Genomic DNA, 25058 nt, shown 5'->3' with positions numbered 1-25058 from the left:
CTCATGTCATTTCTGGTTCTTGATTTCAAGCAATTAATCCTTTAAAATCTGGTATTTTGATTCTATTTGTGCATCAATGTCTTAGTGGTCCTAGCTAAATTTTATCAATATGGGGTTAGTTTCTTGGTGTGCAGTATTTATCTCAGTTCTAAATTAATCCTAAACATTATTAAAAAACCTAAATATTATTAAAAAACCTAAATATATTGGTACCCAGTCCTTGAGATATATAAATTAATGGGAGGGTTGATTGAAATTTCCTTTATTTATTAACTGCGAAGCATTTTGAAATGTCTCTTAAGTTTATGTAAGGTACTGTATACATTCAAGTTCAATCTAATTTTTTTTGTATTTGCAATGCTCCATAATCTTCACCATGTGGCACACAGATATTTAAAGCTTGTGTGCTTCATGATTAATGATTTGAAATTAGTTTTAGTTACCTTTGCCTAGAATTCTGGACTTAATGCTTCTGTGTTCATGTTGTATGCATTTGCTGATGATAAGGTGAGAACGTAAGTTGTGAGAATAATATAGCGAGGCTGCAGGAGGACTTGGACAGATGAACATAGCAGATGAATAATAAAGAAGTGTAGAGATATTCACTTTGATAGAAAAAGCAGAAAGGCAGAATAGCTCTTAAATTGTGAGAGTTTGGTAAGTACGTGTGTCCAAAGCGATCTGGGTGTCCTTGTCTGTGAGTCATTAAAAGCTAGCATGCAGCAGCAGCAAACAAATAGGAGGGTACAAAGTATGTTGACCTTCATTTCAAGGGTTTTTCTGCAGGAGTATAGTTTCCATGTAGTCACTTAGAACCTTGATGAGGCTGCATATGGAGTATTGTGTACAGTTTTGTTCTCAAATGAGGGATATATTTGACATGCAGACTGTTTATTGTACGTTCACTAGATTAATTCCTGAGATCTTGGGATAGTTTTAGATGGAGAGATTGAGGCACTGGATCTGTATTTCCTAGAGTTTTGAAGAATGCGATATGATCTCATTGAAACTTGCAAAATTCTTAGAGAGCTTGACAGCTGGATGTAGATCAATTGTTTTCCCTATCTGATGACTCTTAAATCAAGGGACATAATCTGAAGATAAAAGAGAGATCATTTAAGACTGAGATGAGGAGAAAAGTAGTGAATCTTTGGAGTTCTCAATTCCAGAGAAGTGGAAGATCAATCATAGAGAATGGATTGGGTTCACTTACTCCTAATCTATGTGTATGTCAGTTGCATTATTATTTATTCTCGAAATTAGTAACTAGTATTCCTCACTGCTTTGATAATTCAAAACCCGGTTAAATTGGGTCCTTTTTAAAACATGAATTAATTTAGTTTGGGAGGACAGGATCCTTTTAAAATGAATCTTGGAAACAACTGACAGTAAACTGAAGTAAAGAAAGGGACCCAGTTAACCCTTGCCACCTGGGACCTGAACAATATGGGGAATCCTGTCTGGAATAGGAACAAATTATGGAACTTCACACATGGTCTGATCATAACAGGTACTTATCTACATGAACCCATTATAGTCCATACGTCATTTTAAAATGGAGAGATAGAGAAATGGAAATGTAAGTCCCATTTTTGTTTTGTCATTAAGCAGTTTAGATTGGATTAGATTAGATTGCCTACAATATGGGAACAGGCCCTTCGGCCTAACAAGTCCACACCGACCTTCCAAAGAGTAACCCACCCAGACCCATTCCCCTACCCTATATTTGCCCTTGACTAATGCACCTAACACTATGGGCAATTTAGCATGACCAATTCACCTGACCTGCACAACTTTGGATTGTGGGAGGAGACCGGAGCACTCAGAGCAAACCCATGCAGACACTGGAGAATGTGCAAACTCCACACAGACAGTTGCCCAAGATTGGAATCGAACCAGAGTTGGAGCCTTTTCCTTATTTAGAAGTATTAAAATCTGGTGATTTTTAATCAGCCAAGTTCACTTTGGAGTGCTTGTTGAACATTTATGTCTAGTGAGTTTGGATGCACTTTAGGAAGTAGTGTCTTGAAAACACAGGTACAGAAAATGAAGGGACATGAATGAAAGTGTAACATTGGAGCAGGAGTAGGCCATCAATCCCCCAAGCTGGCTTTGCCATTCTAGATCATCTGTCCTGACATATTACCCTACCCTTTGATATTTAGAAAGCTGCTGTCTCTCTCTTGGACATATTGAATATTCAAGCATCCACAACCTTTCAGAATGCAGCATTCCCTTTTCAGTAATAAATTCCTCTTCATCCTCTGAATTGCTTGTCCCCCTTTTTGAGACTTCTGCCTCAGGTAATGGACCCCTTCCCTCCCTCTCTTTCTCTTTCTCTTTCTATTTCACTTCTTGCGTTTAAATTAATTAATAATGTGTCAGTTAGCAAATTGTTAGCATCACAAAGTCCAAGCATTAATCTGAGAAGTCAACGTCATTTGGTAAAATTCAAATAAGCTTGTTTTTTAAGGAAAGAACAAACAGTTGATTTATTTTTTTGAGACTTTTTAAAAATAATGCAGTTGATACTAATGCTTTTGTCAGCAGTGGTTCATCATGAAATTTTAAACAACAGCAATCTAAAGTGCTAGTGAGAGACTGTTTTGGACCCCAGAAAATAATTTTGTTCTGAGGAAGTCATTCGACCCAAAACATTAACTCTGATTTCTCTCCTCAGATGCTGTCAGACCTGAGCTTTTCCAGTGATTTCTATTTTTGTTTCTGATTTATAGCATGTGCAGTTCTTTCAGTTTTTATTTAATAATTTTATTTCTCAGGTTGTAATAATGCAAGTTAATTGTGATTTGGGGCAACATTATGAGAAACAAATACTTCTGAGACAATCAGAAATCTTAAAAATGAGGAATAATATAAGTGAGCATATTTTAGTGCAAGTAGATAATACAAGCATCTTAAGTAATTTTGGAACATCCAATGTTTGGTGTACATTCAGAAACCGCTGGAATTCAATCTTTCATTGAATACCCAAAATTTTAACATTATTATGTGGTGTATGTTTTATTGAAATATTGAAAGTAATTTAATACTGAAGTCTTATTTAGACCTACGGCTTATTTTTCAGATGGGAACAGCGAATGCTTCCTAATGGAAGAGTGTATTATGTGGATCACAATACCAAAACTACTACATGGGAGAGACCTCTTCCACCAGGGTAAGTACAGGTCCACTAGGTATTATTGTATAGTAGAAATACTTCTTTAGAGCCACTCTATTAATCACAGTGAAATGTCCATTGCCCACCAGATGGACAAAACATGAAGCCCTGAAAGATTATCAAGACTAGTTGAGAATTAAGGATTCATCCTGATAACTGTGGGTGTAGCTGGCTGGCCCAACATTTATTATGTTATGACATGAAGACTGAGAGCCAAGTCAAATCAGCCCCCCTGTCTTCGCAGCACAGTAAAAGTAAAAAATTCAATGACTCTCAAAATTGACTCCAGTGGTACCTAAGCAGACTTTGTGTGTAATCAGTACCAGACTTCATGAATAACTGAAACCAGACATCTGGTTTAAAAGTTTAAACAAAAGTTTTAAAAAATTTATTAATAATACTGTAGCTTTCGCAGAACAAAGTTAAGCAACAAGGTAATCTAATTAATGCCTCTGATTTAAATCCAATTTTCTTTGATTCTAGCCCCCACTCTCACAAAGGCAGACAGAAAACAACGTTAAGAGATAAATCAAAAGAAAAACAAATGAGATGTAACTGTCCAGTTCTCTTAAGCAAACTCCAAGATCTGAAACATCACAGGCACATAGGGTTATATTTTGCTTGATTTCTGAAGACTCTAATGCATACGGATAGCTTCTGGTAGGCTCCGAAAAATGTTCATTTAATTCTTATAACTGAGATTCTATTCTCTGCACTTTGGATAAGTTGATAATGTGTCCCAGAACTTGCTGCTCCCCTAACCAAACTGTTACATTGTGGAAATTTGCTTAGGCACATCGTGTACAGAAAAAGCAGGCCAATTACCATTCTATCATTTGTCTTTCGATCATCACTAAGGTGACGGAAGATGCCATCAACGTACTATCAAGCAGCACCTGCTCAACAAAAACCTACTCATTGATACCCAATTTGGGTTCCACCAGGGCCACTAAGCTCCTGACCTCATTCCAGCTTTAGTTCAAACATGGACAAAAGCGCTGAATTCTAGGTGAGGTGAGAGTGATAGTCCTTGACATCAAGGCAGTATTTTAAGTATCAAAGAGTCTTAGCAAAACTGGAATCAGTGGGAACATGGGGGAAATGTCTTTGCTCGTTGGGGTCACACCTTGCATGTAGAAAGATGGTTGTGGTTGTTAGAAGAATGTCATCTCAGCTCTAGCACATCTCTGCAAGAGTTCCTCAGTGTAATGCCCTAGGCCCAACCATCTTCAGCTGCTTCATCAATGACCTTTCCTCCATCATAAGGTCAGAGGTGAGGATGTTCAGCAACGATTGCACAATGATCAGCACCATTCATGACTCTTCAGATACTGAAGTAGTTCATGTTCAAATTATTCACTTGTGGGATGTGGGCCTCATTGATTGGCCAGTATTATTGCCCATGTTAGTTGCCCTTGAGAAGGTGGTGGTGAGCTACTTTCTCAAACTGGTGCAGTCCATATTGCTATAGGTAGACCTTACTTTGTCCTAAGAGAGGGAATTCCATGATTTTGATTCAGCGACAGTGAAGGAACGGCGATATGTTTCTGAGTCAGGATGGTGAATGATTTGGAGTGAAACTTGCAGATGGTGTTGTTTCCATGTATCTGCTGCCTTTGTCCATTTATATGGATGTGGTTGTGTGTTTAGAAGATGCCGACTAAGGATCTTTTGTGAATTTATGCAGTACATCTTGTACACATTGCAGCTACGAGTGGCGATCTAGCCAATATCCAAACTTGGACTAACAAGTGCTAACATTCGTACCACACAAATGCCAAGCAATGACCATTTCAAGTAAGAGACAATCTAACCCTTGCCTCATGATGTTCAATGGTGTTACCATCTCTGAATCCTCCACTATCAACATCCTGAGGGTTTCATCAACTAGAAGCCAAACAGGACTCAAACGCATAAATTCACTGGCTACAAGAGCTGGTCAGAGGCTAGGAGTACTGCACCTCCTGACTCCCCCAAAGCTGTCAACCATCTATACAGAACAAGACAGGAGTGTGATGGAATACTCCCCACTTGACTGGATAGATGCAGCTCCAAAAACACTCCAGAAGTTTGATGCCACCTTGGACAAAGCTGTCTGCTTGATTGGCACCACACCCGCTAGCATACATTCCCTCCACTAAAAACACTCAGTCACTCAAATCTCATTTAAGACATCAATGCTGTTTCAATATTCAAGTTTTTCTAAAACCTCTTATTTGGTAAGGAGTCAAAAATATTTATGTGGTGAGATGTTCTTGTTCGATACAGAACTTGATTGCATATCTTCAAGTGCAATGAATCACTTTGCATATACTGTTGTCTTTGTCTCATTAATGCTGCCATGATTGTTGTGAATGGAACTTTCCCCAATCTTCAATATTATGTTCTTTATCTCTCCAGTTCGTCCTTTCCCTGATCATGTACTGTCCTTTAAAATCAATTTGACGACATCAAACCCTCAATGTCAGATTTGCATAGTTATTTTCTATGGTGAAATTTTGTTTTGCCATTTTGATGAAGTTTCTCGGTTGAAAACAACATTAACCATTTAATACATTTAATTTCATATTTTGGAATGGATCAAATTCCTGCCATAGATTATAATTTAGCATAATTCAGTATTGTATTAAACGTCTTCAATAAAAGCAAAATACTGCAGATCCTGGAATTCAGAAATTGAACAACAGGAAATGCTGGGGAATCTTAGCAGGTCTAGCAGCTTCTGTGGAAAGAGAAATAGAGTTAACATTTCAAATCCAATGTTCTGAAGAAGAGTCACTCCACTCCGTATTAACTCTGTTTCTATCTCAGATACTGCCAGACCACCTAAATATTTTCAGCACTTCCTGTTTTTATTTTAGAGCTCTGAAGTCACTCTAAATTGTGAATTCTTCATTTTTAAAGTTGGGAAAAACGAGTAGATCAACGCGGCAGGTTTTATTACGTGGACCATAATACTCGGACAACAACATGGCAACGGCCAACAGCCGAATCTGTTCGAAATTTTGAGCAGTGGCAGTCACAAAGGAATCAACTTCAGGGAGCCATGCAGCATTTCAACCAAAGGTTTTTATACCAGGTAGGATGAGGTGTGAGTTTACATAATTTTATTTTCTTCATGTTCTTATGCATTTTACATATTGCCTTTTGCTTTTAACTCTGAAGCACTTGACATTTCTTTTTCCCTATATTGGATCATATTCAGTATTTTTATTATTTGCACTCTATGAAAGTAAGCAATGGATTTTCTATTTTTGAAATTGAGTGAAAAGTATGTACAGAACTGGTGGAATTTTTCTGCATTATCTATCTCCTTGGTAAGCTGAAAAATCAGTTACTGCAAAATATTAGACTTCATTTTGAGCAAATGCTGCAGTTGTAACCTTGAGAAATTTAGCATAACTGAGTATGATACTATATCTAAATATATTAGCATAATTTGTTCAACCTTATGAGCCTTCATAATCCATACCATTTGGAACTGAGAAGTCAATCACATTACCTGCTCCTAGACCTTCATTCCAGATACTTTCTAGTCACCCTGTTAAATGATGAATACACATCTCTGGAGCAAGTGGGACTTGAACCTGCTCTCCTGACTCAGAGGTAGGGATACTTCACCACAAGAACTCCTATGTATATCTATCCTATCATTAATGTGATTGAGAACAACCTGAAGCAGACTGATCCTCCAGTATTTCTCTTGATAGGAAAAGCCTTGCTCATTTTAAGAGAATGAAAGTAAAGATGCAGAATTATGGATCAAGCATTGCATAACACTACATAGTATTTTGATATTTTATATGATTCATTACTCGCTCAGCAGGTTTTGAAGGGGATGTCATTCAGTCTAATGGTTAAATTTATTGAGGTGTAGCCTTTTGAAGTAAAATGTTACCCATACCGTGAATTTGTCTTGGATACCCATCAGATGTTAGTGAATAAGGGACTATTCATGTTTTCGTACCTCTATTGTTTCTTGCACAAATCTTAGAAACATAGAAAATAGGAACAGCAGTAGGCCATTTGGCCCTTTTGAGCCTGCTGCAATATGATTGATTGATCTCCAAGTTAATATCCTATCCCTGCTTTCTCCCTGTACCCTTTGATCCCTTTAGTTCTAAAAATTATATCTAACTCCTTCTTGAAAATATTCAGTGCTTTGGCCAAATCCACTTTTTGTAGCAGAGAGAATTTTATAGGCTAACCACTCCCTGGGTGAGGAAAGGTTCTCCTCATCAGAGACGTAAATGGTCTACCCCGTATCCTTAAACTGTGATGCATGGTTTTGTACTCCCTGACCATTTATACATTTCTGTAAAGTTTCCTCTCATGCTTCTAAACTGCAGTGAATATAGTCCTAACCAATTCAGTCTGTCTTATGTCAGTCCTGCTATCTCAGGAATCAGTCTGGTAAGCCTTTGTTGCACTCTGTCCGTAGTCGGAACATGCTTCCTCAAATAACAGGATGAAAACTGCACACAACACTTCAGGTTGGACTCTCTAAGTCCCTGTACAGTTGCAGCAGTTACTCCTGAACCCAAATCCTCTCGCTATGAACGCCAAAATACCATTTGTCTTTTTCACCATCTCCTGCATCCACATGTTGTGGAGGTGCCAGTGTTGGACTGGGATGGGGACAAAGTTAAAAATCATACAATGCTAGTTTATAGTTGATAAGATTTATTTGGAGGTACAAGCTTTCAGGGCGCTGCTCCTTCATCAGGTAGCTAGCTACTGAAAGCTTCTACTTCCAAATAAACCTGTTGGGACTATAAGCTGGAGCTGTGTGATTTCTAACTTTGCATCAAAATGATTACTATGAGCTACCGGTGTACAAGGACACCCAGATCTTATTGCATTTCCCCTTTCCCAATCTATCACTATTTGCTGCCAAAGTGGATAACCTCACCTTTATCCACATAAAGCTTGATCTGCCAAGCACCTGCCCTCTCACTCAACCTGTCCAAATGAAGCTGAAGCATCTGTATCTTTCTCATATCTCACCCTCCCACCCAGCTTTCCAAACTTGAACGTATTCTATTTAGTTTCCTCATCTAAATCATCATGAATAGTTTGGGTCCCAACTCTGATCTATGTCGTATCCCACTAATCACTGCCTGCTACTTGGAAAAAGAGTCATTTATTCCTACTTTGTTTCCTGTCTGCTTAGCAGTCCTCTATTGATGTCAGTACACTGGTCCCCAGTTCAATGTGCTTTAAGTTTACATACTAATTTCTTACATGCAGCCTTATCAAAAGCTTTCTGAACCACATCCACTGGCTCCCGCTTATCAACTTTACTAGGTAGATCCTCAAAAACAAATTCCAGTAGATTTGACTAGTGTGGCTTTCCTTTTGTAAATCGATGCAGCTTATCCAATCCTGTCACAGTCTTCCAAATGCTTTGCTATTAAATCATTTATAATGGATTCTAGTATTTTCCCCACTATCAGTGTCAGGCCCTGTTTTGATTCTACCCCTTTTTAAAATAATGGGAATTCATCAGTAATGCTTCAATCCATAGTAACTGCTCAATTCTATCAAATCTTGAGAGATGACCACTAGTACATTCACTATTTCTGGAGCTACTTACGTCAGTATTCTGGAAGATAGATTATTGGATCCTAGAGATTTATCAACCTTTTAATCCCATCAATTTCCCCAACAACATTTTCTTACTAACTTAAAAATCACACAACCCCAGGTTATAGTCCAACAGGTTTAATTGGAAGCACTAGCTTTTGGAGCGCCACTCCTTTATCTGGTGAAGGAGCGGCGCTCCATAAGCTAGTGCTTCCAATTAAACCTGCTGGACTATAACCTGGTGTTATGTGATTTTTAACTTTGTACACGCCAGTCCAACACCGGCATCTCCAAATCATTCTTACTAACTGATTTTGTCAGTTAGTCCCATGCACTGTGTTCACAACATTTTTGAGATGTTGTTTGTACCCTCCTTTGTGAAGCTGAATGAAATAAATATTTAATTGGTCCGCCATCTCTCTCAATCTCCTGTTCGCCTTGATCCACCCAGTATCCACATATCTTTGGTTTCCTTAAGTGGTTGTCGCTCTATGTTATCAATGATATTGTTGACTGTGTTGTTCCCCAATTCCTCCTGGGGTTTACTCTTGAAGTCTAGTGGTAGCCTGAGAATATCACACATAAAATGAAGTCGCTTGCCTTTAAACATTTCCTTCCTTCTATCCTCATGCCTTCCTGTACTTTGCTGTCTTAGACTATAATTGTAAACTTTCTGATTAATAAACTATTATAACACCTTCACCGTCTGTTGTATCTGGCTTCCTAATTTGTGAACATTCCACAGCAAGCTCACTTTTTCTTGTTAAGTTTTCTCGTTGCCATGTTTTAACTGAATTATTTTGTTCCATATGTTTTATCTTGCTTTTGCCTGGTGCCTTTTTTAATTTGTACTAGATTTTTAAAAAAAAGGTGGTACACCCTACAGGTCTCTCTTTTTTTCATTTCTTTGGTAGTATCAACTAATCTAATAGGTGTTTTCTTTTTCCTTCATTCTTCTCCACAGCATTCCATTCACTATCTTGAATCTCAAATTTGCTTTTGTCGTTGCTGTTCTTGGAGGAAAAAAATACCTAGAGTTATCAAACTACTTTTTGCAATCCTGTTATTTTACTTAATTATCAAAATTGTTCAAGTGGTTTTAGAAAATCAAACTTTCTTAGTAGCCAAGTACTGCTTTTTTTGTTTGCAATCTACTTTTGTGGCAGATTCAGATACCTCACACACTGTCTTATTATGTTGCTACTGATTGACTGACTGCAATTTGTCTTCTGGATTACTCATTATTATTGTCAACATTTGGTGGAGACTTCTTGGATGGCTGCCACAGTCGGTCAACTGAGGATATTGAGGGCTGGTTGACTGGACATCTATCTTTGGATGTCGGTATAAATTCAGTCTAGACAGAAACAGTAAAGATATTCTATGATTGTTGCCGATATCGAGACTGGCAATAACTAAGCTGTCCAAATAATAATATATTTCACAAAAGAATAGTCAGCCAACGGAAGCATTTGTACTGGAAGTTAGTAGCATATAATGAACTCATTGCAAACTGATTTTCTACGTTCGTATGTAATGTGAATATTTTTTTTAGTTTTGCTATCCATTTTCATCATATAATGTGATATGGCTCTCCTCCTAGAACATCAGAAAAATATGTTGCAATGTATGCAATTTATAACTTCAAAGAAATAAATATATCAGTAACCAAAATAAAAATGAAAATTATAGTTATCTTCACCTCAAGAGAATGCTTTCATGTTATTATTTACCTCTTGTTATTTCACCTTTATGATTAAAACTGAGATTTAATTGATAGCCAAATCAAGGATGCTTGGGGATCTGCAGCATAATAGTGGATTCCCATTTTGAAAGTATAATTACAAATTGCAGTCTGAGTTATATGTTTTCCTTCAAACAGGCAGGTTTTTCAAGCTGTCAAGTCTGATTTTATTCAAGCAGATTTTATCTGGCATGACTTAGTATGTGCAATAGGATTCTGCTGTGTTTACTTTTTAATATTCGAGAAAGAAAACAATATTCAAGTTTTCTTTTAGTCTTTTTGGTTGCTACAGAACCTTTATTATAAAATAAATATTTGCGGTGGTATAGTAGACTGTGGAATGCATTGGTTGTCCAGTCTGCATTAGTGAACAAAGGAGATATTGAAACTTGTTAAAAAGTGTAGTCTGTTGAGGAAAGGCAGTTTGGTGTAATGGGTGTTGCCACTATGAGCATGGTTCTATTGGGTCATGTTTTGATCCATTTATGTTTAAGGTAGCATTAGAAAATAGAAAAACGTTGGCTGGTTCTTTGTTTTTCTGCTTTCAGTTTCTCAACATTTATTTGAATGGGTGGAAAATTATAGACTGATTACCACAATTACGAAAAGACCTGGTGATGTAAAGGTGTGAGATTGAAATTACAGCAAAAAGTTTTCGGATGTGAGTGTGAAGATGTCTTACTGCACTTGAATGGAGCTTTGATTGGATGGCAATTAGAATACTGTGTACATTTCTGACCTTCCTTCGTACCAAAGGATGAATAAATGTGATAAATCACACTGTTTGGACATGCTAAGACACATTTCTGGACCAAATAGAAGTTGAACCTGGCCTCCCTAGCCCACCGGTAGGAACATTGCCATTCTACCACAAGAACCTGAATTAACCACATATCTTAAGGCACACCTAGGTTTGAACCAGATGTTTCTTGATCTTTAGTTACACACACTGTCACTGAACTATAGTCACTTCCAAAGGAACAATATACATATTGTGCAGGACAGGGTCACTGTGTAAATTCATATGATTTGGGAGGATTTTATTCTGAGGAGAGATTGCTACCAACAATTTAGAAGAATGATGGTTGATTTTATTGAAACATTTAACCTTTAAGGCAGATGTTGGGAGGATGTTTTCTGTCACTAAGAGTTTAGAACTTACTCTCACAACAAGGGATTGGCCATTTTGGACGGAGATGAGTGGAAAGAGTGTGGATCTTTGGAATTCTCTACTCAGCAACAGAGCCCTGGATACTCCATTGTTGAGCATATTCAAGGGAGATTTTGTTATATTTTTGGGTATAAATGGGTATAAGGATAATACACGATTATGTTGTTGAGATGCAATCAGTGACCATATTGAAAGGTAGTACAGGCTCGACTGGCCAAATAACCAACTCCTACTTCTATTATATTCCTGAGCTCTGATGCAATAACAAGCTGAACCCCTTAGGTACGTTTTGCTTATTATTTATTTCTGCTCAGTTGTATTATGATCAATGTTGCTGAGTTGTATATACTGTACATTTCCTTTGGTTTAGAAGATTTGAGATGTAGTTTTATTCTGTTTCTCTTTTAAATTATTTTCACTTTAATTTTGATCTACTAATTGTGGAAAAAGCTTCCAATAGAAGTTTGAAAGTGTTGAATTTAAGATTTATGTTGCAACTCCGACACCATGTCTCACTGTGTGTTATTTTACAGAATTATTGCCATGCAGAAGGAGGACATTGAGTCCATTATACTTGTGTCTTGGTGACCAAATCACTCCTTTTGCTAACAGCGTAGTTAGTTTTAACACCTTTGAAACAAGATGTTTTTATGGATAAATTTCTTTGTGGGTTACGGTGAATGGCTTGCAAGGAGTACTATTTGACTTGCAGTCCAGTTTTATGTTCTTATTTCTGACAAAGCATTTGAAGGTGAACACCAATGAGAGGAATGATACACTACTGGAGGCCATGAACTTGTGTACCTTCGTAGCCATTGCTATTAGCATAGCATTACTTTACTTTCTTGATATGACTTGAGGGTCAAAGGGCCTGTACTGTGCTGTACTGTTCTATGTTCTATTTCCACAATCATGTTTCTCAGTGACTACTCCATTGAAAAAAGTAATTGCAGTAACCATGTTTCTTTGGAGCTAGAGGGAATGAAGCTCAAAATGCTGAAAACATTTTCAAGAAGCTGCATAAAATACCTGATAATTAATTTACAATTGCTCAAATTTATATTTTTGAATTAAAATAGTTTAAGAACTTGCATTTTGTGATAATCCTTGGAAATTGTTCTTTCAGAAGTAAATTTCTGAGCAACCAATTTCCTCTCTAACCCCCTTTACTCCTCCAAAATGGTATTTTTCAGAAAATTAATGCTAAGTATTGGTAAACACAAGTAATTGCAGGACTCCTGAGGCATATTTCTGTTACAAGCAAAGGGAAATGGAAAATTCTTATCTTGTATTTCTGCATCCAGAGTTCAAAAGCTGCCTCATTAATCATACATTTTATTCAAGATACTGGATAAAAAGTTTGGGATTGATTTCCTGAGGAAAATTGTATCAATTTTGCATTTAATTTTTAACTCTCCTCTCTCCCAACCATTAATTGTTAAACCCTCTTGAGAATTGGCAAACAATGATAATGAAAGTCCAGAAATATAAGAGTCAGATGTGTTATGACATTTACTACCCACTTACTTGTGAAGTTGTCCTTGCCAGAATTGAGAATCAAAATCTGACAACTGTTTGTCAACTACAATGAACATTTATTTTACTCTTGATTTCTTCAAAGTTTGCCTTCTTAATTCTTTAATGGACAAAAGCTGGGATATTGGAAAACATCCTAAATGAAAACCTTTTGGAACTTATTTATTCAGCCATGAATGTGCCAACCATACATGCTTATATTTTGAAGGTGGAATATCCAAGTCTAACTGCAAAATGTCCAACATTCTTTGGTGACTTTTCCATGAAAGTGGATGTTTTTAAAATCCTGTAATGCTGTAACTGAGATAACTTATTAAATGCAGCAGTGTTCAAGAAAAGGAAAGAACCCCCTGGTTTCCATAAAGTTTTAGTGTTTCAGCATAAAATTTTAGTTCAATTTGTAACACTTGATGAATTGGGCAGTGGTTAGAGTGGGGAGTGTGCATATAGGCGGCAGACATTGATGTTGCTCTTGGCATATGACCTGTGCAATTCCATTTGACTGACTGGCTGCCTGTCTACGTGATAAATGGAACTTCTGACACAACTCTGCAGACCTATTTCAAGTAGGGATGCACCTCTAAAACAGCTAGCACTCTTCCACTATAATGTTTGCTTGTAGAAGACTGAGGAAGATGGCTGTAGCGCATTTAAGTGATTGGCTGATTTTTTTGAAACCTCTGGTGGAGGAAATGAGGGTTTAAATGGAACAGATGTTTCCCAGAAACTGAAAGAACAACTCAAAGGTCATAATATAGCAGCGCCTGACAGATCACTGCGATCTACTTCACCCGGATTTGAGTTCAATTTGAAGAGGCACCACAACCTTAAACAGCAAAGAGGAATAGAGTTTTGTAGCAACATCTGATCGTTTATATCATGGACAAAGACCAATCTGGCAACTTGGTTGAGTAGGATGCCTGGCATATTGTTTGTGATCCTTTGTTTACTTCAGCAAAATTCACAACTTTTACTTGAAGATGTTTGCCTTTATCTGCTATTCTAACTTCTGTCCTTTTTCTCTTTCTTTCCTATATTCTACTTGATAGCAGGACACCTCTGCATGGCAAAACACATCCACCAAAGAATGGATGCAGTATTTGCATACAGCCTGTTTAGAGATGTTATGATACATCAGGTTTCCTGGTTCAGAGGTATCACTGCGCCACAATACTCTGTGGATGCAGTGTTATATACACAGTTGTTTCCAGGCACAAGCGATCATCATCACTTAGTAAACCAGAGGAATTTGCATATGATTAAACACCCAGTATGACTGGGCAATACCAGATACTGACCGCAGGGTCAGCATTGGAGACATTTTGAACAGACTGCAAGATCCTCTTCCTACAAAAACAGAAAGTTCTGGAGAAATTCAGCAGGTCTGGCAACATCTATGGACAATTAGTGTTTCGGTCCAGTGACCCTTCTTCAGCTCTGCTGATGAGTTTGTAGATCACCCAAAGCATGGGAGACTTGTAATATAGGGTACTGATTCTGAAGGTTTTGCAGGAGTAGAGAAACCTGTGTGTATATGTCATTAAATGTGGTTGGATGAGTATTGAGAGTGATTAATAAAGTATACAGTATTCTGGGCTTCATTAATAGAGACGTAGAGTATATGCACAGGGACATTATTATGCGTTTTGCAAAAGAAGTAAACGTGAGGTGAGTATTTATTTTCGTACAAAACTTAGGTTAGGTATGAAGTGCAGTGTCTGAAAGTGTGGTTTTTTTGAGCAAATAAGAGGGCACAGGATCATTATTTAAATAACACAATGTGTTAGTTGCAGAAAAAAAGACAGGAAATTGTGACTGCTAAAATGCTTCCAGAGCCAGTGTAGACATGACAATCCAAATGGCCTCTTTCTGCACTACACTGATCTGTGACAGAGATGAAGAGTTCAGTTCCTGAGAATATGTGAGGCACCACATAAAATATTGTAAAAGTTTTAAGATTTCCGGTTGGAAGTGTGCAGGTTTATTTTTTTTATTAGATTAGATTAGATTACTTACAGTGTGGAAACAGGCCCTTCGGCCCAACAAGTCCACACCAACCCGTAACCCACCCAGACCCCTACATTCACCCCTTTACCTAACACTACGGGCAATTTAACATGGCCAATTCACCTGACCTGCACATCTTTGGACTGTGGGAGGAAACCGGAGCACCCGGAGGAAACCCACGCAGACACGGGGAGAACATGCAAACTCCACACAGACAGCTGCCTGAGGTGGGAATTGAACCCGGGTCTGTCGGCCTCTAGCCTGTGTTGTGCAACTTAAAGTGCAACATCAGCACCCTGCTATCTACTTTGAAGAATGTGGTCACTTCCAGAAATGCTCAGCTAAACTCTCTAAGAAAGTATAGGTCTTTGCAACTTTTCTGAAATTTTAGGACTGCAATCATGCAGGCTATGGTTTCCACATTTGAGAGACCCTGAGTAGTGGACTGATTAACGGACTGAAAAGATGAAGTTTTTAAAAAGTCAAATCACTTGCAATCAGAGATTCATGGGATTAGTGAGATTTACATGCATGGGATTAGCAATGGTGTGATAGAGGCCAAATATATTGGTCCCTGTCACAATGCAATCATATCTATTGGTTTTCCATTCTCTGAACCATTATCCACTATAGTCTGAGTCAGCAACCTACCTAGCAACTTTCAAGATTTTATAACCTATAATCCACTTCTCACAGTCCCAAGCACTTAAATTGCTGGCTGCGGCATCTCAAGGGACTCAATATAATAAACAGCAGCCTTCTACCACTTTACTGAGGTTACCAAAGAAATAAAAACACTTGAGTAAGAAATGAATAAAGACATGACTCTTGCAAGTAAATTCATCATGTGTAACATTTTGCGTTTTAATTTTCATTGTGGTTTAATAGCAGCAATATTATTATCATTGGCATAGAAATGTTTTGGATGGTTTGTGTTCTTTCATGCAAAATGAAGGCTTTGTGTTCTTTCATACAAAATAAAGGGAATGGTGAAGTTTATGAGGAGATTTGCAGTGCAGAAGGACTCAATATAACTTTTGAGAACAGGAAAGTTATCCAGTCCCTGGAATCATTGAGTCCTCAGATTTCTTATCACAAGATCTGAAGTGGACCTTCTCTTCCTGCTTTTTCTCCTTCAACCTGGTCTAGATTCTGTAATGAGCACTACTGCCTTTCATGGCCTCGTCCAAATGCACATCACTTTAATGCCAAGTTATGCATTGTACCACATAACATTACAAAGCAAGAAACTCTGGCTGGGGTATGTTGCAGACAATCCATTGATACTGATCGAAAAGTTAACCCTGTCTTGGCCTTTCCAGGGTGCGTTCAATAATTATCCTGGTAGTCCCTTGGCTACAGTGCTATGTTATATCTAAGACTTGGACAGTTTTGGGTTAAAGAAGCTATCTCTATGGGAAGTAATCCCCTCCACCATTAGCCATCTAGATGCATTCTGAAAGAGTAGAATGTTAGGGGATAGTTGAGGCTTGCAGGATAAATGAATCCTGTCATTATATCAGTACCTGGGTAAAGACAAATGTGATGTTGTTTCTTTAATTTTCTAGTAATTGATTATGGTAGCTTTTCTGGTGGCAATTCCCAATGCCTGGATTCTGTTGTACAACAATGTTTGGGCAGTATGAATTTGAGAGCCCCTTCCAAAATATAGCCTCTGTATTCAGCAGGCAGTAGATTCCATTGTAGAAGTCCGTCAAAGTTTATGATAACCTGATTGGAAAACATAGCCCCCATTCAACACTGCTCTTTCACTGGATTCAAGAAAGTGCCTGGCATGGGCATCCCTAGATTATTTCAGATTTGGAGCTTTGCAAGATTCTTTGCTGCTTGTTTAAGCTGCTATTTCTGTTGTATTTCCTGTTACATTTTTTCTTTTCTGTGTATGAAGCTAAGAATAGGTAAAACCATAATTAAGAAAAAAGGATGATAATGCAGAATAAATGTTCAAAAAGCAATCTAGAATCTAGATACTTTCCCAGAAAACGATGCAAGTCATAGGCAATGACAATCTCCAACGAGAGTGTCTAGGTATCTCCCTATTACTATCTACACTACAGAAACTGAATTGGACCAATCATTTAAATACTGCAGCTACAACAGACTGGAAATTCTGTGATTATAACTCAGCACTCACTCGCTGTAACCTGTCCACCATTCCACAAGATACAAATAGAATAGAATAAGGCACAATGATAGAATACTCTCGACTTAGCTGCATTCATGCAGGCAAGTCAAAACTACTCTAAAGGCTCAGTACAAACCTCATCCACCACCTATAAGTTCACTCCCTCCAGTAATGGCACACTGCAGCAACTTACCAATGCTTCTTGAACAGCACCTTTCAAACCTACAATCTTGACCAACCAGAAGCACAAGGACAACATATGCAGGCAAACATCTCCAAATTGCACACTATACTGTCTGAGAACTATATTGCTACACCTGTACTGTTATTGGATAAAACTCTTGTAACTTTCTGCATAACACAATTGTGGATGTTCAAGAAGATGTTCACCAACACCTTAAGGACAAATAGGAATGAGCAGCAAAAGGGGAACTTGCTGATGATGCTCACATCTTGGGAAAGAATTTTAAAAAAGACAATCTTACTATCCAATAAACTGCAACTAAGTGCCTCATTTAAGCACATATACAGTGGATCTGAGAAGCAATTCCCACTGTAGTTCATGGGTAGATCAGGGACTGCCCAGAACTTGTCTCATTTTGATTTAAAATTGGATTTGGGTCCTCTATATATAATAGATGTTTATCAACTTATGAAGCTTCAACTGCTGGGGGGGAGCAACATTTCTAAACCAAAAACTGAGATTTAAATCATGACGGCAGGAAAGATTTGGAGCAGTAAGTGCCAAAAATAAATTTAGTTTAATTTTTACAACAAATTTTAATTTATGCAGGCATTCAACAATACAAAAATAAAATGACACATACCTAGGAACACTAAAGGCAATATTTTCTTCATGGACATGTAAATAACTGAATAATCTTTTCAAATCATTTGTTGTGTTACTATCAATTAGGTTCTCAAACAACATTTACTGCACATCAAGATACAGATTATATTGACAGAACATAAAATGTGAATTTGTTCAGAACTCTCATTGAGAAATCTGACCAAAATCATTTTCAGCTTGAAATAGAAATATTTTCAATTATATACTTAATGAACTGCAAATGGAAGTTTGTGATTTGGATTTGTTACATTCTAAGAACCACATTTAGTGTTTACTCCAAGTAGTTTCTGCAGTTTGCAATATGAATTTATAGAGAGCATAACACAGCAGACGTTTCATGGATATCACCATTTAATCCTGGCAATGATGGAATCAATTTGGGAGATCCTTGTGGATAATAGACCTTTTACAGGATGTCTTCACATAGGTTTTTGTTACATACTTGGAAATCATGAAGTAAGTGAAAAGACTTTAAGTGAAGCATTGATTTCTTGAGGAATTAATGTTAAAACCAGAATTAGGTTCCTTGGGTTTCCTTATCAGAGAAACAAAATCAAAACTTTGTACCCTCTAAATTGCAATGCGGTGCTTTAAATGCCTGATTTCTGTGTTGGTAAATTAAGTAACTGTTAATGTAAAATAAATATAAAAGCATTGAAGAAAAATGTAGCATTCTACTGATAGTAGAGCACTAATTTAGAGTACTTACTAAGTATTTGACCTAGGAAACCTCCTAATCATTATAGATATGAGACATAAGGGAAAGAATAAAAAATACACTGAATAACTTAGCTTTTAACTTATTGAAACAATTTTTTATAATTAATTTTTTTGTTCCTGTTACCAACAAATTCTTTCACTAATCTCCCAACTGAGTACTTTTGCTGTCTCACATTTGAATCTTTACTGTGTTCCCCTCTGTATAAGAAAACTCTGTGATTGATCAACTAGACTGGAATTCAGTTCATCAAAAGATTCCGTCTATTTTCCTTACTGATAAGAAGGCACTGAGCGTGCATCAGCTGAGAATATCAAATTTGTGTGATCCTCAAAGTAGCCCTTGAAATCCTGAGTTGGAGATCTGGATTGGAGACAAACAGTCAAATATTTGAGCAACAAAATCAATCCCACCAATTCTTCTAAGCCAAGTAGGTAAAACCAATGAGGAAGTCCATGGGACATTAGGGGAAACTTAGGCCTAGTGGTATTATTGCTGGACAGTTAATCCAGAGACCAAGGTAATATTCCAGGACCACAGATTTGAATGTAGACGAAGGGCAGTGAGGTGGCTGCTCTGCCCCAACTATGATTTGGAGCTCAGAATAAAGGCAACTGATCATGACTAATATTTTGGCAGATGATGGAATTTGAATTCAATAAAAATCTAGAATTAAGAGCCTGATGATGACCATGAAGCGAATGTCAATTGTTAGGAAAACCCATCTGGTTCATTAATGTCCTTTAGGGAAGGAAACTGCCATTGCTACCTGGTCTGGCCTACATGTGACTCCAGGCCCGCAGCAATGTGGTTGACTCTTAACTGTATTCTGGGCATATAAGGATGGGCAATGAATGCTGGCCTCATCTGTGATGAATGTAAAAAAAGTCTAATATGTTATGGAAGCTCTTATCTAATACAGTGGAATTAAATTGACCATTTCAGTATTCATGATTTCAATGATATTTCTGTAGTATATTTGTGAAAAAAAAGTTCAAAATGGCTCACCCTAACCAATGCCAAGTACTTGTGGCGCAACACTGTGCTAGTAATGTAAATACCAAAACATTAGTCATGATCAGTTTCCTTTACTCTGAGCTGCACAGCTTGGTTGGGGCAGAGCAGCCACCTCATTGCCATTCATTTACATTCAGAATAAAGGTGCTTTTGTGAGCATGAATAAAACATTCATAGTGGGGAAGGGCGTCTGTCTGGAAAGAACATGAATGTCCCCTTAGTTATAATTTACATAGCAGCATACTGCTTACATTAACAGCACATTGAGAAAGGTTGAACACACACTGCAGGCAGGAAGCTTGGGCGTACACACCATGCAGTAATGATTTCATTAGAACAGCCTGTGATTTCTGTGTGTAGATCTTGGAGAGAAGGGGAGAGACGCACAGCAGCACAGTGCGATTTCAACTGATTGAGCCAACAGTATCAGTCAAAGCGTTAGGACAGTTAGTGTTCTATAATTGATCCATGAAAAAGTTTTAAATTAATTGTCTAGATCTCTTATACTGTGTTTTAGTGATTTGATTGCTTTAGAAAACCCAGCTTTAATTACATTTGAAAGATGAAGATTTCTGCAGCAACTAAATTTGAAGAATTGATTAAAAAAAGAAGAGACCAGCTGGGAGATACTCAAAAAAAAACACATTATGATGTGATAAAGCGGTCTTAATATCTTAACCATTCTGTCGAATAACAATGTGCTGGATTTCTATTTTTTTTTGTTATAGCCATCTGGAATCTCTACTGACAATGATGCTCTCGGTCCTTTGCTTGCTGGCTGGGGTAAGTAGTCGTGATTAGAACTTTATTAAGCTGAGCTTTTTAATTCTATATAGTATTAAATTGATTGAATTTTGTAGCTGTGTTTGCAACTTATGCCAACAATTGTAAACTAGAAGAATTTGGTATTGTTTAGTAGTTACGTAAATGTTTTGAAATTTGGTGAAGTAGTTTCCTTTTCTGTGCTAAAAATACAATCTCTGTTGATTATCATTTATTTGGAAAATCAGCTATGGCAGGCAAGCCATGTGGTCATGAATTATTTAGTGAAAATCACGAATAAGAGTTGTACTTTGCTTTTCACTTCAACATTTTCAGTTTTTTTTGTTTTAGATGCTATTTTAATGGAAGTGTTTATTTGGTGCATAAATTATATGTACCCATATGAAATGCTGTGCAAAAGAGAAACTAAATTGTAACTCTACAAGAAAAATCCTAATGCTTTGTCATTCACAGGAAGGAGACAGGAATAATGATAAATGGAAATTCATCATGTAGCCCTAGCCTTTATTGAAATGTATTGATACTAATATATTGAGACCATAGCACAATTTTCCAAGAACATATTAATAGACAGGGAAATCTACTCTTGCCTTTCCTGTTTTTTTTCAATGTTGTGCAGTTTGGTTTGGTGTTGAACCTTAGGTCCATTAACTCTTCCTGTGCATTGTCATTTGTTGCTGCTGCTTAAGAGTATTAGCAGGCAGATCAGAAATGTTCAGCGCCCAATCGTATATTTTTTAAAGTTTGGAGATGATTGTCATTTTGATATTTATAGCCTGTGGGAACATATCAGCAATTTACTTGGGAGCTTCTCAAACCTTGTGACCATGTTAATGACAATGTTAATAATCTTGGTGTAAGGGGAATCTTTCAAGTCAGCATAGGGAATGTTTGTAAATGGAAATTTATTTTAATGATCTGTGAGGCATACTACAATTCAAAACAACTGGTAGTGTATCAGTGTGACATAATGCGATGAACCACTTAGGACTTGGGCTCTTCCTAAAGTGTGTATTCCAAGAATGTCAATTTCCTGATTCCTGCCCTCCCCGTACTTTTTAAATCCCTTACAAAATAGGTGCACGTAGCCCTCCCAGCTTAGAAGGTACTTTGCTTTGATTTTCTTTCTATTTTTAGCTTAAACATTGCTGTCTTTTTCAGTATAAAAGAGCAAAAGAATCACATTATCATATCCCATGTGACATACAAACTTTACAGGTAGACCCTTGTTGATTTTAGACAAAACAAGTTAATTGCCTAACCTTGTCTTGCCTGTAAGCAGTGACTTTTCATTATGAATTGGCAACAGGAGGTATGATTTCAGTCGGGTACACTGCTGAGTATTATTGTATTTTTCTTTCAATTTTCCCATAAAGTATGAGACTCCTTAGCTCCAATATGTCCAACAATTTTGTTGTAAGCTGAGAGCGATTAGCTAAATCAAACCTAAGCACTTCCGTGGATTTCATTACTTCTGGCTTTCTACAAAAATCTTTGTATATAGTTTTAGGGAAAAATGAATAATTGTAGCTACTTTTTTGACGACTGCAAAGTTCATACATGTTTGTATCTTTCAGTAGTCATTATTATAATTTACATCTGGAGTTGATTTGCTTTAATTAAAAGCACGAGTGTATAAATATTGAATACATTTTGACTGCATTGAACAATAGATCATTGAAATAAATGACAATTTTATTAGCGAGTGGGCTGGATCATTCATTAATTTAACTTGGTTGTTTTTCTCAAAGCCAAATATGTGTGTTCCACAATGCTAGAAAATCACAAAGTGGGTGGCAAGATAGTTCTCTTGCTTATAGCAAAAGGAAGGCAATAATTCAATAATTTGCTGGGCTTAGTGAAGTTATTGAACTTTCCATGACTCTTCTTATGATTCTCAAAGTAGACATTTGGCTTTGTGTCTGATAAATTTCCCCTTTCCTCATGATGATAAAGAACAGTTTCATTTAAAGGAAACGAGTAGATCTTTATGAAGGTACAGGAGACATAAGCATCAGCTGTGAATTAACTATAATGGCAGGAGAAATGCATTTTTTGAGATTGATTTTTAAACATTGATTGTCTCATGCACCACTTCTTTCAAGTCCTGTTACCTGAATCAATCCTTTGGAAGAAAGAATTTCAAAGGAACAGCAACAAATCGTTAAGTTTTAAACCTCACTGACTTCAAGCACCTGTGGTGTTCAGTGAAACAACTGGCAAGAGGCTCAATTTTTCACACCATGGGGCAGGTTTTATTTCCTCTGAGGTGGGACATAAAAGCTTTCAAGCCAACTGTGACAATTTTGTGATAATGGACAATGTTGACCATCGGCCTGTCCTGGGATTTCAACTCATGACTCCAAATAATACTAATAGCATATGACAGTCTTTACTGGTGCTTTACTGTCCTTTCACAGATAAAGTAAATGTTGCCTATTGATTTGCCACTTGATTAGACTTTCTGATGATGCACTGTATTCCCCAGACTATTTAGCTTTGTTTATAAGGTGCATCAGATTACCTAGTTATATAATTGGAAATTAATAAAGTAGCAGAAAATCCATTGAGTAATATGAGTATATTTGTAAAAATCTTTTATATTTGTATTGCCAGATTGATAAAATGCCTGATCTTTTCCTTTCCCCAGAGAAGCGGCAAGATAATGGACGAGTCTATTTTGTTAATCATAATACAAGGACAACTCAGTGGGAGGACCCAAGAACTCAAGGGTAAGCATAGATAAAATTTTAAAGTATTGAAATAAGTATACTTAACAATGGGTTGCCTTAATCTGGGGAAGTCTTTTTCAATGGTATTTCATTTTTAAAGAATTTATTTTCATTGCAGCAAAGTATCCTGTCTGTCTGGTAATATCTAATTAAAATTTATATAAAACATAATATATATCAGTCATTAAGATTTGCAACATTTTATCTGAATGTATAAATATATAAGGAGCATAGTAAGCATTTGGATCTCAGTCACGTTGAGAGCAAATATTGTCCTGTGCTGTTTCCGGCATAATTAAATCATACTTTGAATTTAATTTTTTTTCCCCATTTCTTTTGAGTTTTTCATTTTTATCCCTATTTTTGAGGTAAACTGATATTTTATTTCAATTTTTCTTAGACTTTCCCTCAGTCATATTTAATTTTGCAGTCTAGCATTGGAGTTCATTGCATAAGAGTTGACCTGTGAATGCATTTTGATCTTTAAATTTGATCAGTTCATGTTTATATTCATAACCATTCTTTAGCTTTATCGATTCTGTACATACAACCAGTATTATATTAGAATTAGTGCCAAGTACTTTATGGGATGGAGCAAAAGAAACTCAAATGGATAATCTTCACCAGGCTGAACCTGAGCACCTCCTGGCACATGGCTACAAGCAGCGCTAGAGGTTTCTGAGAAACTGGTTACGTGTCCCATCTCTGACAGCCATAGGATGTGTGTGCACTGAGCGAGACTAATGAACAACAGAGTAACAGATCTTAAAAATAAAATGTAAATTCTGATCCTATACCTTCTCTGAATATGCAAGGAAGCTGGGTTAGTTGGAACTATTGCTAACTCAGTAGGTAAATGTGTAAATCCTTTTGCAGTGAACATTTACTTCTACATGGAATTGGACATGTTTATAACAAGTATCCATGCGGCTAGAAATATTATTTATGAAATCAATTCAGCTACTTACAAATGTTTGCATGACTTAGTATTTTTTGCATTGTATTGTTAATCTGTTACTTTTGTTCCAATATTACCACCACTAATCTTCTATTGTTCATTATATACTTAATTTAGCCTATGCCACATGTTCTAATTATTTGCTGCAAACTCTGAAATATAGCATTTGAAATGGACAGTTTAATTGACTGCTGCACTGAATCATGCATCACTGCCATAGAAGAGTTTAGTTCAGCTTAGATCTGAGTTATAGATGACCACTCTCATCTGGTTAAAAAGGAAACCTTTAGTATGTAGCTGCATCAAAGACAAAAGTATAAAATATCCAAGTCAATCCTGCAAGAAGACAGGTTAACCAACCTTTGAGAATCCGATAATAGGGATATTAATCTGTGTTACTCACATTGGCATGAATCCACTAATATACATATTTAGATTTTAGTGCATTTTAAGGACTGTGAATAAATACTGTGTCTACATTTAGATTTACCATTGAATGTAAAGAAATAATCTGCATTTACCAACTTTTGTGCTACTTGAACATTATTGGCATATCTCAAAAGTTCTTCACAGGCAATGAACTCATTTTGAAATGGAGACACGGTTAGTCTCCGTTTTAAAATTAAACTTAT

General features: G+C 36.8%; 1 protein-coding gene across 4 annotated transcripts in view; it reads left to right on the top strand.

Annotated features, from left to right (window-relative positions):
- The window catches only part of wwp2 (WW domain containing E3 ubiquitin protein ligase 2), a 202813-nt gene that overhangs the window by 135861 nt on the left and 41894 nt on the right, over window positions 1-25058 (top strand). For 3 of the 4 annotated variants that reach the window (XM_072595995.1, XM_072595996.1, XM_072595997.1), the window contains 4 exons: window positions 3086-3175; window positions 6083-6257; window positions 20682-20736; window positions 23387-23468. In XM_072595995.1, coding sequence (XP_072452096.1) covers window positions 3086-3175; window positions 6083-6257; window positions 20682-20736; window positions 23387-23468 — 402 coding nt within the window. Of the gene's footprint in view, window positions 1-3085; window positions 3176-6082; window positions 6258-20159; window positions 20400-20681; window positions 20737-23386; window positions 23469-25058 lie in introns of those variants that run through there. The other variant, XM_072595998.1, reaches the window with a different exon arrangement.

This window comes from Chiloscyllium punctatum, chromosome 26 (genome assembly GCF_047496795.1).
Source record: "Chiloscyllium punctatum isolate Juve2018m chromosome 26, sChiPun1.3, whole genome shotgun sequence".
NCBI lineage: Eukaryota > Metazoa > Chordata > Chondrichthyes > Orectolobiformes > Hemiscylliidae > Chiloscyllium > Chiloscyllium punctatum.
This window is presented reverse-complemented; position numbering and strand designations above follow the sequence as displayed.